Genomic DNA, 13,418 nt, shown 5'->3' with positions numbered 1-13,418 from the left:
CGGTAGGCTGCTCTGCGTGCAGCTCGCAGAGATGACGAGTTGATATTTCGTTTTTTCTCAATGTCGTATTTATTATTTGAAATGTGTATTTATGTGCTATTATTCTATTTGTCTCTGAGGCACTCTGAAGTGTGCATTCTCTGCTAAGCTGAGCAATGGATTGGAATATGTGTGTGACGTAGTGTTGCACAGTATACCGAAACTTCAGCACTTTTTCAGTACTTAAAAAAATAAATAAAAAAGAAACGGTTCGCTATTAGAATATTCCGACGTTCGGTAGTTTTGTGTCAAATATAAAAGCCAGGGAAATGTGTCTTCCACATTACTGATTGAGAGGATGAAAGGTGTAATTTGTCAGAATCTTCGCTAGATGGCAGTAGCAACTAAGGTTGTAAAGTGAGGTGACTTGCCCTTGTGCACTCACTCGTTGATACAGTGCAAGCTTCGACTCAGTTCACTTCAGTAGCAATAGGTGTTCTAATTTGGAAATATTTTATTATAGGAAGATGCTGTATTGTTATTAAAATATGCTGTTTTTAGATCTATTTAAAAGTGAAAGACCTGTTTAAAGATGATTTTGTTTACAATGGTTTAATTTTTGAAATATACTTTTCTATTGGTTAGTGTTGTAACACTATAGGCCTATGCTTATTATGTTGAACAGGCTTCAACTTAAAGGTTGTTAATAAACCAGGTTTTTAATAAACTGAATTCGAAAATGAGGTCAACCCTTTTGGACATTAGGTTTCTGATCTATGAAGGCATTTTCAGTATTGTTAGGTACCGAGTTTTGAATCAATATTGTTTCAGTATCGAGTATCGTGATACTAAACCTGGTATCGGTATGAACGTCAAAACTTTGGTATCGTGACAACACTAGTGTGACGCCTTTTTAGTTACGGCATGGAAGCGCTGCAGCTGTACATACACGCCGAGCCATATATGTGTTATGACATCCCATCTAAGGCCTTTACAGGAAGCGGCCAGGACAAATCCATGGCGACGCAACTAAGTCATCCGACAGCATCTCTTAGCACAAAATTGGCCATAAGTCATCAATATTTTATACAATCATCATGATACTCAGTAGATATGTTGGGTGAAGGCATATGATCATGAGGAAAAAGCCATTTTAAATTTGCTCCATAGGGGGCGCGATGATGGCAATGCTTGGACCCCTCTCAACGCCGCTTGCGGCTTTAATTTCAATTGTTTCCCACTGCTGTGCATGAGATCTATTAAATTAACATTTAAAAAAACATTTGATCAGTAATCTGTAGTAGCCACTTTTCCTCATAGAATTCACCAGAAATGACCATTTCACAATATTTCTTGCCTCCAGACCCCCCTCCCCCACCTCCCAGAAGGATGCACTTCTCGGAGCCTATGCATTTCAAACCCCCCAATATCCAAACTAAAGTTACACCCTTGAGGAGCATCCTACATCAAACTAAAAACACTATTAGTCGGTCCTAGTAGAACTTTCTGTTCTTTCCCACACTATATTATCATCAGCAAGGATATGCAACCTTATAGTGCTGCTGAAAACTCCCACTGCCGCAAAATGATCCAAATATTGTAGCCCAAATACAACATCCCTAGTCACAGTACTTCAACAACTAAATTATCATGCTGTATGCAAAAAACTAAAGAGGATGTAATGCAGTCGTTTCCACAAGCAGGTCGTGTGGCAATCACGACTGACGGCTGGACATCCATCTCAACAGAAGGGTAAGTGACAATTATCTCCCCATCACATTACAAATTTTGAAAGAAGCCCATACTGTGAAGAATACTGGTATTTTACTGTGAGACGCCTCTGCATGGAATAGATTAAAATCCTCATCTAGGAATGAGGAACTTGATTGTCGCCAGTTTAGATACGCGGCTCTCTCCCTGAATTCCCGCATTACACGCTTGGCATGATTTACATACTGTAAATCTAGCCTCACAGAAGGGTTTACAATGCTGCTTCTTAGTTGTTGGGCAGAATGGCAAAATCCAGCCATCTCTGATTGCTCATCCTAATTTTTAATGGGAGGTGGTTTGTAAGTCATGTCCAACCAGATCAAGTGCTACTATACCCGTACATATACGTGTGTCAAACCACCTGATCCTCATGATACAAGTCAGAGTCTTGACTATTCGCACAGGTATGCAGGAAAGACAGGAAATTAACACTACCACCACAGGAAGATAATGATCCAAAACACAAAAGCAAGTCCACATTTGAATGGGGGAAAAGAAACAAACTTAAGGGTTTAGAGTGGCCTAATCAAAGTCCTGATTTGAACCCTTGCACTCTTAAGTTTTTGCTGGTGCTCCTAACATTAAGAATACCTTGGCACTAGGTTCCTCAATGCTTTCCTTCACAGGTATTGGAACTCTCTCCAGCAACTTCTGCAGCTCCAGCTTCTCTTCCTGGAAAATTAATAGTAGGGGCAATCTGATGCATATTGAATCTGTATTTGTCTGAATTACATGCACATTTCTCCATTTAAGAAACTACATGTTCTTTGAGGATATTCATGAGAATATTATTATTTTTGCACAAGGTCTTACATTAAAACCAAATCTGTAATGCATCCTGTGGGTCACAGAGTCTTTATGTCCTTTCTGTGACACAAATTAATATTTTCCCATCAGTTTCCGAGAGACCAAACAAGCATGCACATTCTAAAGAACGCAAGCAGCCACAAAGTTATTTTTTCAAATGTAATATACATTATAACTGACAAAGGTCTTCAGGAGATGAATTCTTCATATGTATTGATGATCAGTGACCAAATGTTGATACCTCTACAGTTCAGACCATTTTATTTTGGTGGTGAATGTGACCCATTGACGAGTAACTTAAAGGCATACTATGCATGATTTTTACCTCGAAAATATTATTAAATAAGGACGCTCCGTTACATTTATGATGCACTGGCAATCTGTCTTGGCACTTATTTGCCAAATTTGTGGTCCTCTACCTGTATTTCTTTAAAAAAAGGTGTTCAGTATCTGTCTGGGCATGACGATCTTCTCTGTGTGGGGAGGGCTAAGAGTGGCTACAAGCCCGTGGGGTGGGCTACGATTTCAGTGGAGTGTTTGTTGCTAGCTAGCCACTGTAATGGTGGAGGTAAAGCAGCACAAGTACAGCGAAGAGAAATGACAAGCTGACAGGGCTCGTTCAGAATCCATAGTCAACCTTGGAAATACTTCCTCGATGGTGACAGCTATTGAAAAAAGATACAAAAATAAAAACAAATGTAAAATACAAAAACAGGCGAGTGGGTGGGGTTGAGGATGAAGGTGGGAACTTCTTTGATTGTAAACACATGACCACAGCAAAGCTAAAACTCCTGCAACGGTATGCCTTTAAGCAGAATGTTGTAGACACATTATATACCTCACGAACAGTGATATTCCTGAATTCTGAAGAGAGGGAGAAGACGCGGAACAGCTCGATTTCACTGAGTGTGGGCTTCAGCAGCTGGTTGTAGGTCTGAACAGAGTCATGTGTGATGTAGAAGTGACTGGCAATCCTTCCAAGGTCTGTCACCTTCAGGGGGGGAATATTGACATGGAACACAAAGCAGACAGATGCAGAAACATAATATTTAAACAAGACCAGGTTAAAACCTAGTATATGGCTGGACCGAACACACGTGATCCGGCCAACCAATGGTGTAACTTCATCACTCACTCAGTCACAGACATTCGCGTTTATAGGGCTGGCCCCGCTGTTGCGGTCCAGCCAAAAATGAAATTAAACTGTAATCAGTTTATTTTTGAAAAAGTTACTGTTTTAGCAATGTATCGTGACAGATGTCACTGAGGGAATCTTAAGGGGAGGCTATGGCATTGTAGTTGTGTCACTACTACCTGGAAGCTGCCAGTTCTTTTGTCGTACTTAATGAGGCTATTCTTGTCCAGTATACTGGCAGCTGTGTGGACTAGGTCCAGCCTGCGTCTCTCCAGCAAAGGGTCGGAACTGCGGTCATCAAGGGAAACACTGTACAGGGTGGGGTTACGAAGCATGCGCACATATAGGTAACTGTAACCGAGCCAGTTCACTGCATCCTGAAAAAGAAAAGAGTGGCAAGAGGGGAGAAAGCATAAACAAAGAAAGCAGAATGGGTGGAGTTCAGGAAGACAGGGTGGGCAAAGGATGAAGGAAAAATGAGACATACCACTTTAAATTGAATACAATTTACCCTTATTTGGTGTTCAACAATAATCTGTGTTTATTTCTAAAGAAAAAAAAACATATGCCCAGTGTGAACTGCAGCTATGTGAAAATTTCTGCTTTGGTAGTTCTACAAAATTAATGCATTCATAAAAACACAGACAGTACAATTCTGCTTCACTGAAGAAGGGACACGTACCTGGACATTCTGCACATTACCAAGCACAATCTCGGCATTGAGCATGTCGGGCAGCTTCCCAACCATCTGGCTTTCAATAGGAAGCTGCTGATTTAGCAAGGACAGGTAGTACTGGAGCTCCCCGTGAGATGTAATCAAAATGCCTTCACCCTTGGTGTCATATTGAGGGCGCCCTGCTCTCCCAAGCATCTATGGGGGGGGGGGGGGGGGGGGGGGGTGGAAGCAACAATTGTCAATAATCATGAAATCGGACATGGGGGGTCTACAGGGAAAGCAAAGGGTGACAATGGCATGTAGATTCAGAGTACAAATCATACAGTGCTGCAACAAATAAGACTGTCCAATCAGCCTAGACCTTGCAGTAATAGGATCTGATGGAAGGCTCAGAGTGGGACGACTGATGAGCCACAGGGCACCCAGGAGGGCTGATAACAGTTGATTTAACCACTTAGCACAATCCCCCTAGTGACTGACATGCCTGGATTGCTTAACTCAGACATTCATTGCTCCTGCAACCAAAGTATGAGTTGAAAACAGAAACTCTGTATTCGTGTCATTAGTAGACGATACATGATAACAAAACCGAAGTTTCGCAGCGACACCATTGATGCGCTGGTCATTTAACAAGAACCCCCTCCCTGCAGTCTCATCTGCAACCACCCCCCACACATGACATAATGGACAATATTGTCTATCTGGGCATTCATAGAAATACTCTTTCACCACTCAAAAATATCATTGTCATAGCAACAAGATAAACCCGACAATAGCCCTAAAATATGCCAATACATCAGTGAAAACGCTGCTCATTGAATAACAAAATAAACAAGACAAATTCTTTTTAATTAAAGCCGCAAGCAGCGTTGGGAGGGGTCCAAGAATTGGCACTATCGCGCCCCCTATGGAGCTATTTTAAAATGGTTTTGTCTTCATGATCATATACCTACACCCAACATATCTACTGAATATCATGATGATTGTATAAAATATTGATGACTTATGGCCAATTTTGTGCTAAGAGACGCTGTCGGATGACTTAGTTGCGTCGCCATGGATGTGTCCTGGCCGCTTCCCGTAAAGGCCTTTACTATGTCGTAACACTTAGATGGCCCAGCGTGTATGTACAGCTGCAGCGCTTCCATGCCGCAAGTAAAAAAGGCGTCACACTAGTGTTGTCATACCACCAACATTTTGACTTTGATACCGATACCAGGTTTAGTATCACGATAATTGATACTGAAACGATACTGATTCAATACTCGGTACCCAACGATACTGAAATTACCTTAATAGATCAGAAACGTAATGTCCACAAGGGTTTACCTCATTTTCGAATTCACGGTTTATTAAAAACCTGGTTTATTAACAACCTTTAAGTTGAAGCCTGTTCAACATATTAATAAGCATAAGCCCATAGTGTTACAACACTAAATAGAAAAATATATGAAATATATTTAAAAAATGTAGCAAGTGTAAACTAAATAATCTTTAAACAGGTTTTTCACATTTAAATAAATCGAAAAACAGCATATTTTAATAACAATACAGCATCTTCCTACAATAAAATATTCACAAATTAGAACACCTATTGCTACTGAAGTCAACTGAGTCGAAGCTTGCGCTGTATCAACGAATTGAATGTGCAAGCGCATGTCAACTCACTTGGCAACCTTAGTTGCTACTGCCATCTATTGAAGATTCTGACAAATTACTTTTAAAACACATTTCCCTGGCTTTTAGATTTGACACAAAACTACCGAACGTCGGAAAATTCTAATAAAGAACCGTTTCTTTTTTTTTTTTTTAATTACCGAAAGTGTTGAAGTTTCGGTATACCGTGCAACACTACGTCAGACACATATTCCAATCCATTGCTCAGTTTAGCAGAGAATGCACATTTCAGAGCGCCTTAGAGACATGGAGAATAATAACACATAAATACACATTTCAAATAACAAATACGACATTGAGAAAAAACAAAACAAGACGAAATATCAACTCGCGACCTGCGTGCTGCACGCAGAGTAGCCTACCGTATTATTTAATTAGACATTGGCAGATAAGAAAATTTTTGGTTATGCTGACCCATAAAACGCTATTCCAAAAGAAAAATCAGACATGTTATACATCGTTAGAAAGCTTATACTCTCACCTACTGAATAAATGAATTGTCAATCAAGCCAAATTGTACTAAAAAGGGTGACAACGCCGTAAGCAACAGGTGTGGTATTACGCACTATTTTTGAAGGTAGCCTACCCAGGTATCACAAATGCACGTATATTTCACAAATGGATTGTCCAACACAATATGACCACTCAGTCTGAAAAGGGACATCTCTACGCGTAAAACCAGTGGAAAGATTGTATATTTACTCAATGTTTAGTCCCAGATATTGACTGTAGAATGACATGGTATAATAAAAAATAAAAAAAGATTTGTCTCGTTTATTTCATTATTCAGTGAGCAGCGTTTTCACTGCTGTATTGGCATATTTTAGGGCTAATGTCGGGTTTATCTTGTTGCTACGGAATATCACATTACATTACAGGCATTTGGCAGACACCCTTATCCAGAGCGACGTACAACAAAGTGTATAACCATAACAAGGAACAAGTGTCAAAAACCCTAGAGAGAAGTACCGTTCCAAGTGCAGGGAACAACTGCATAGTTCAACTTGGACCCTGTAGGTTAAACTGATTAACACTAACGCAAACGAGAACAGTAACAACGCAGTCTATGCAAAAATTCAAGCAATAGTTAAGACGAGTGCATTAAGTCACCTACGAAACAGCAACCTAGTTACCACCCTAAGCTTACAGTCAATTTAGAGATTAAATTGAGAATACGATTTCTCTCAGCATAATGACGGATTCAAAGACTAAATGAACTCACCCGATATTGTCTTCAAATTGATCCATGCCAAAGAAAAGTAATGATTCATCCTCTCAAAAAGCTTTTACTAACAAACTTTTAGTAGCCTAGCATGCACTCTGGCTAGCACTGTCTTCCATTGCTTCCCCGACGTTCAGACCCTCCCCTCACTGATAAAAACTAGACCCTACGGTGTCGGATTACTTGCGTCGCTATGGATGTTGCTTGCCGTAAATAAGTTTACTAGATGTCGTAACACTTAGATTTGGAGCTCCAGCTCTTCCGCACCCCAACTAATAAAAAAGTCCAAATGGCGGGCAAACAATATGGCGGACATATGGCAAAGTTGTAGAGCACATTCAGATGCATCGGTCGATGCAGTTTTGTGTTGATCTGACTTACGGTGTGGGAGTTATGACCTTTTAAACATGACCCTTTGTTATAGCGCCACCATCTGGCCGACATAGGTGATTTGTAGTGCCTTCACTTATGCATTCATGAAACGTTATCAGCAATTTTTGTAATTTTATGGAAAATATTACTATTGAGGACTTCTGAGCATAGCTAAGCCATATGTTTGCTGATAGACCTAGCTGATATCATTTTCTGGAGTAAGACAGAAGAGGAGAGAACAACAGGATTGATTTACTGCCTCTGTCTCTACTGAACACAGATAACATTTCATCATCGCTATGTAAATATTACTGCTCAAAATATTTCGGTTAAATACGTTATTTTTGAAATTGAGTGTCTTTAAATAGGTTAATTGTATTTTATAATGAGGATATTTCACACTAATGTAAGCGTTCGTTAGGAGCTAAGTAGTTTGTGCTTCATGCACCAGATAGGATGTGAAAGTTGGAACATTGCCAAAACGTTGTGGACAGTTGAAAATTGTTTTCATGTCGTCCCATCCCGATACAAGAAAACATTACGTTCTGTAGAGTACAGAAATACATATGAGTTCATTACACATTATAATAATAAGTTTATTTATATAGCACCTTTCAAGAGCAGACGTCACAAAGTGCTTTACAATAAAATCAATAACAAAAGGCAAGTAAGAGAAAACAGAGTAAAATTCACAAGGCAACAAAAAGATTAAAAATTTTTTTTTTTTTTTTTTTTTAACAAATTAAACAAAAGCAAGTCTAAAAAAATAGGTCTTAAGCTGCTTTTTAAAGGAGCCCACTGTGTCCACAATTCTTAAGTCCAATGGGAGAGAGTTCCAGAGTTTCGGAGCTATAACCTCCTTTTGTTTTGAGCCTGGAGCAAGGAACAACCAACAAACCCTGATCAGAGGACCACAGATTCCTACTACATTACATTACATTACATTAGGCTTATATGGCTGCAGTAGCTCTTTAATGTAGACAGGTGCCTGACCATGCAAGGCTCTGAAAACGATTACAAGAATCTTGAAATGGATTCTGTTTTCGATGGGAAGCCAGTGTGAAGATTTCAGGATTGGCGTTACGTGAGACCTTTTGGGGGACCTGGTCAGGAGCTTAGCAGCAGCATTTTGGACCAGTTGTAAGCGGTGAAGGGATGTCTTGCTAAGACAAGTGAAAAGGGAATTGCAGTAATCCAGACGTGAGGAAATAAATGCATGTATAATCATCTCCAACTCAGCTGTGGAGACAATAGGCCTGAGTTTGGCAATGTTTCTCAGCATGAAGGTACTGTACTGCACTGCATCATTTTTTAATCTGATATCAATATTTCACCTTAAACCTTCATAAGGGGCTCATATACACTCACCGGCCACTTCATTAGGTGACAGGAGTGGCACCCGGTGTGGTCTTCTGCAGCTGTAGCCCATCTGCTTCAAGGTTCGACATGTTGTGCGTTCAGAGACGCTCTTCTGCATACCTCGGTTGTAACGAGTGGTTATTTGAGTTACTGTTGCCTTTCTATCAGCTCGTACCAGTCTGGCCATTCTCCTCTGACCTCTGCCATCAACAAGGCATTTTTGCCCATCGAACTGCCGCTCACTGGATATTTTCTCTTTTTCGGACCATTCTCTGTAAACCCTAGAGATGGTTGTGTGTGAAAATCCAAGTAGATCAGCAGATTCTGAAATACTCAAACCAGCTCGTCCGGCACCAACAACCATGCCACGTTCAAAGTCACTTAAATCACCTTTCTTCCCCATTCTGATGCATGGTTTGAACTTCAGTAGATTGTCTTGACCATGTCTACATGCCTAAATGCATTGCGTTGCTGCCACGTGATTGGCTGATTAGATATGTGTGTTAACAGGTGCAGTTTGCAGTTGCACTAAAGTGGCGGCTAGTGAGTGTATATGCTTTATAATGGACAAAATCTTATCCATTTCTGGAGAGGTTCTGGACATGTTTCTGAACCCCTAGAAATTTTAGACTATTGTACTAATGGACAGCTTGAAATTCCCACTTGAAAATGATGCAATAGTGAGTTTCTAGAGTCAAAATAGTTGATCTGTAGTGAAATACATAATTATGTTGTCATTTGCGGCAATTCATAATATAGACATTTTGGATAGATTTGGAGACACCCGGCCCCACCCATCATCTGAGCCACATCATAAACCCTATAAAACTGACTGACATGTTGGTCACCAGTCGGCACCCTGAGCCGACCAGAGGAGGATGGGTTTCCCCCTTGAGCCTGGTTCCTTCCCATTTTTTCCTTCCCTGGTTCCTTCCAAAGTTTTTTCCCATCTGCCAGAGAGAGTTTTTCCTTGCCACTATTGCCTTAGGCTTGCTCCAGTGGGGGTTTAGGCCAGGGTTGTCTGTAAAGCATATTGTGACAACTGCTGTAAAATACGCTATACAAATAATATTTGATTGATTGATTTGATTGGGTACACTGCTTACTTTTTGTGTCATAGATCTTTAGTAGTTCTGCATATCCACCCACAGATTTTATGCACTTGTGGTCAAGGAGTGCTGGATCCAAGAAGTATAGTTTACCCTGCTCAACATACGCAATCAGGAAGGGCACAAATAAATAGCACAGCTAACTTGTGAGTTTGGGAGGCTGAGCCAGCGAACTGAACATACCATCAAACATGCAACTTAATAATGAGAGCAATTAAGTTAACAAGCTTTGAAGTCTCAGGCATTATGCATTCAGAAGCAATCTCATGCTCAAAAGCTCCAATACAATCGGATATCTAGCAAAGCAGTTTCCAAACCTTTTCATTTCAAGGGCCTCTAAAATCATCAATAATAATCTTGACAATTCAGACTCATGCTAACTATACGGAGTGCAACAAATTGTATTCCCATGGGGGGAGGGGGGGGGGCGTGTCGATGCATACGAATTACGTAACTAGTAATGTAGATGTAAGTGCAGCTGGTCCAAAAACAAATCCAAAACCTCTCTAAAAATTAAGAAAATGCTATTTGTCCAGCAAAAGCAATTACATCTGTCCATTGCTGGTTTGCTGCTCAATTGCTTGTGTCTGACACGCACATCCTGTTTGTGATGGAAAGAGTGAGGAGTGTTTGAAAAAGTTTGTTACAGGATTGTATTGTGCTTTCCTTCTTGCTGAACGCAGGTTTTAATGTGGTTTTTTAACTCCCCAGTAGCAAAATATTATAGTAGTTAGTTTGACCGTATTGTTACATGCTAACATTAGCTGTAGTTTATTATAATCTGAGATAGACAGAATATTTCCTAGTACAGGGGTTCCTCCAGTCATTGCTATTTAGTAAAAAGCCAAGTCAGCTGATTATAACCAGAGGGATTCTACTCCGGGTAGTTCTTTTCAGCGTTGTTTATTCAACGCTTAACGTTAGATAGTTAAAAGTGCCTTATTTTTGTTTATTTATTCTCTGGTTTCTGCTGCTAGTTGTCCGGAGCCACCTGCGCACTGTTAATTTGAGGGCTTGGTGTCTGTCACAGCATTTTTACGTACTAGGATTAGCTGTAGTTTATTATAAATCTATTCCAGCTAAATTTTGGGTTGTATTTTGTTCTGAGATATAATTAGAATATTGCCTAATACAAGTGTTCCTTCAGTCATTGCTACTTAGTATAAAGGTAGCTAAGTTAGTTTATTATAACTGGAGCGATTCCACTACAGGTAGTTTGTTTTCTTGTTACTAAAGCCGCGTTTCCACCGCAGGAACTTTACCCCGGAACTAGGAACCTTTTGAGGAACTCAAAACTAGGAAACGCAGGAACTAGGGTCTAAATTTAGTTCCGGGGGCTTTATTTTACCCCCCAAAAAGTTCCTGCTCGGGGGGTAGTACTTTCCGAAAGTACAGGAACCTTTTGGGTGGAGCTTGCAGCGCTGAACATTTCTGATTGGTCGAGTACTCGCAGCATTTTTTTGTGTTTATTTTCAGGCGCCATGTTTAAAAATATGCAGGCGCAAACCAATTTATTTTCATAACTTCAAATCAAAATTGTATGTTATGCGGCGCAGTAGCCTACTTTTGGTTATAGCCTGCCAACGTCTTGGAATTATAACGTGTGCTCTTCTGTTCTTTTCTTGCTTTAGTATTCGTTTTATAAAATGCTAAGCATTCGTGCTGGGACAGCATATTACGTACTAAAACATTCAAACGGATTAATTTGGTTGCTGAATATTTTCTTCCGGATTTTCTTTGTTAGCCCGTTCTAATTGACTCAAAACGTTTGATACAGTTATGTGAGGTATGCGGTAGTTCTGCGTAATTCACATTGGTGATACAGTAAAAGCAAACTGGAAATCACCTTCCGCACTTTTTGTCAGGGTAAAATAACAGGTTAATTCTAGTAATCGTACCTTTAGCTTTTTCAGACTGCCGTAATTTTACTCTGCCATTCTTCAATTCCACAAAGACCAGGAAGACTATGGACTAATTTATGGTGCATGGTTTGCATCTGGAGGGCACACTTCGCTGCTCGGCTAGCAGTAACTTCGAAGGAAAGCAAACGGTGGCTGTACCACTACTAATTTAAATTTTCGTTCTATTCTTGTCATTTTGCGATTAGCCTATATAGAATTGACGATGAGAAAGTAATCAAACAGCAAATTGTTTGCAACGTGTGCATGTTTTCTGCTGTTGTTGCCAGTTATATTGGCAATGTGAATGCATTCTGTCGCTTCGGATGTCAAGACATGAAAGGGAATGTTCGCATAAAAACATAATGAACGTGTTTGAGAGGATATATAAAACAGTTACAATCTGACTATTGGTCTGTTATATCCTATTTGTTGCATAACAACGGTCCAAGTTCAAGTACCAACGAAAGTTTTGCTTGCAACGGTAAAATATGCCCAAACGGCTGCAGAAGAATATTTCAATTCCAGGTGATTAAATCGATAAAAATCAATAAATACAAAAGTAACCATATATAGTCATTGTTGGTAACCCGTTGTATGTAAGTGGAATAAACCCCTCCGGGCTGTCCCGGTTATTAGAAAATAATGTAGGCTACTTCGGTGGTAGTATGGGGTTACAGAAGAAGTCCTATGACAGATGGACCGACGACAACGTCGCTTTTTCATACGTCAGTGGGCTAATTTGCCTAATATTCGCGGGACTTTAGACTGCGGTGGAAACGCAGACAACCATGGGCTGAAGGAACCTTTTAGTTCCTGGTAAAGTAGTTCCTGGGACTAAAAGTTCCGGGTAATTTTGGTGGAAACGCGGCTTTATTCAGCAGTTAACGTAAGATAAAAGTGCCTTATTTATTTTTCCTCTCCGGTTTCAGCTGCTTGTTGTCCAGAGCCACCTGCACGTTTTTTAAAGTGTGGTCTTGGTGCTTCTGTTTCGGCAGTAACTTACTCTAGACATAGGGAGAGATGAGGTGATAGTTAGGGGGTAAAAATTTGGCCAAAGCTGTGTGAGGTGATCGTGCTACTGAAAAGCGAGTTTGTCTAAAGGGCGAGTTTGTCTGCCACCGTTGCCAACTGGTTGAACACCTTGAGAGCAAGATCTTGAGGGCCAGCTTGCTGGACTCCACAGTTCACAATTATCAGAGTTCCAGGAACTGAGTAGTGTGTCCTGTAAGGATTTGGTGTGCACGCTACAGCTGGGAAGGGGGGAGAAGCCAGAGCAGACAGGGAGAAATAGATGGGTGACAGTGGGGCGCAGCCACAGAAAAGGGCGTGCACACCACAAAGGGGTTTCATCTCCAGAGGTTGTGGTGTCCAACCGATTCCAGCCCTTGCTGGAATTGGATCTGCCTCTTGA

The 13,418-nt window shown here is 40.5% G+C and overlaps 1 protein-coding gene across 1 annotated transcript in view; it reads right to left on the bottom strand.

Annotated features, from left to right (window-relative positions):
* Positions 1-13,418, bottom strand: part of snrnp200 (small nuclear ribonucleoprotein 200 (U5)) — a 209,745-nt gene that overhangs the window by 118,469 nt on the left and 77,858 nt on the right. The window contains exons 21-24 of the mRNA XM_064341033.1: positions 4,374-4,562; positions 3,871-4,068; positions 3,395-3,547; positions 2,341-2,421 (exon numbers count right to left, since the gene is read on the bottom strand). Of these exons, the coding sequence (XP_064197103.1) occupies positions 2,341-2,421; positions 3,395-3,547; positions 3,871-4,068; positions 4,374-4,562 (621 nt within the window). The remainder of the gene's footprint in view (positions 1-2,340; positions 2,422-3,394; positions 3,548-3,870; positions 4,069-4,373; positions 4,563-13,418) is intronic.

This window comes from Anguilla rostrata, chromosome 6 (genome assembly GCF_018555375.3).
Source record: "Anguilla rostrata isolate EN2019 chromosome 6, ASM1855537v3, whole genome shotgun sequence".
Lineage (NCBI taxonomy): Eukaryota > Metazoa > Chordata > Actinopteri > Anguilliformes > Anguillidae > Anguilla > Anguilla rostrata.
The sequence above is the reverse complement of the archived record's forward strand: the minus strand, read 5'-3'. Positions and strand labels throughout refer to the sequence as shown.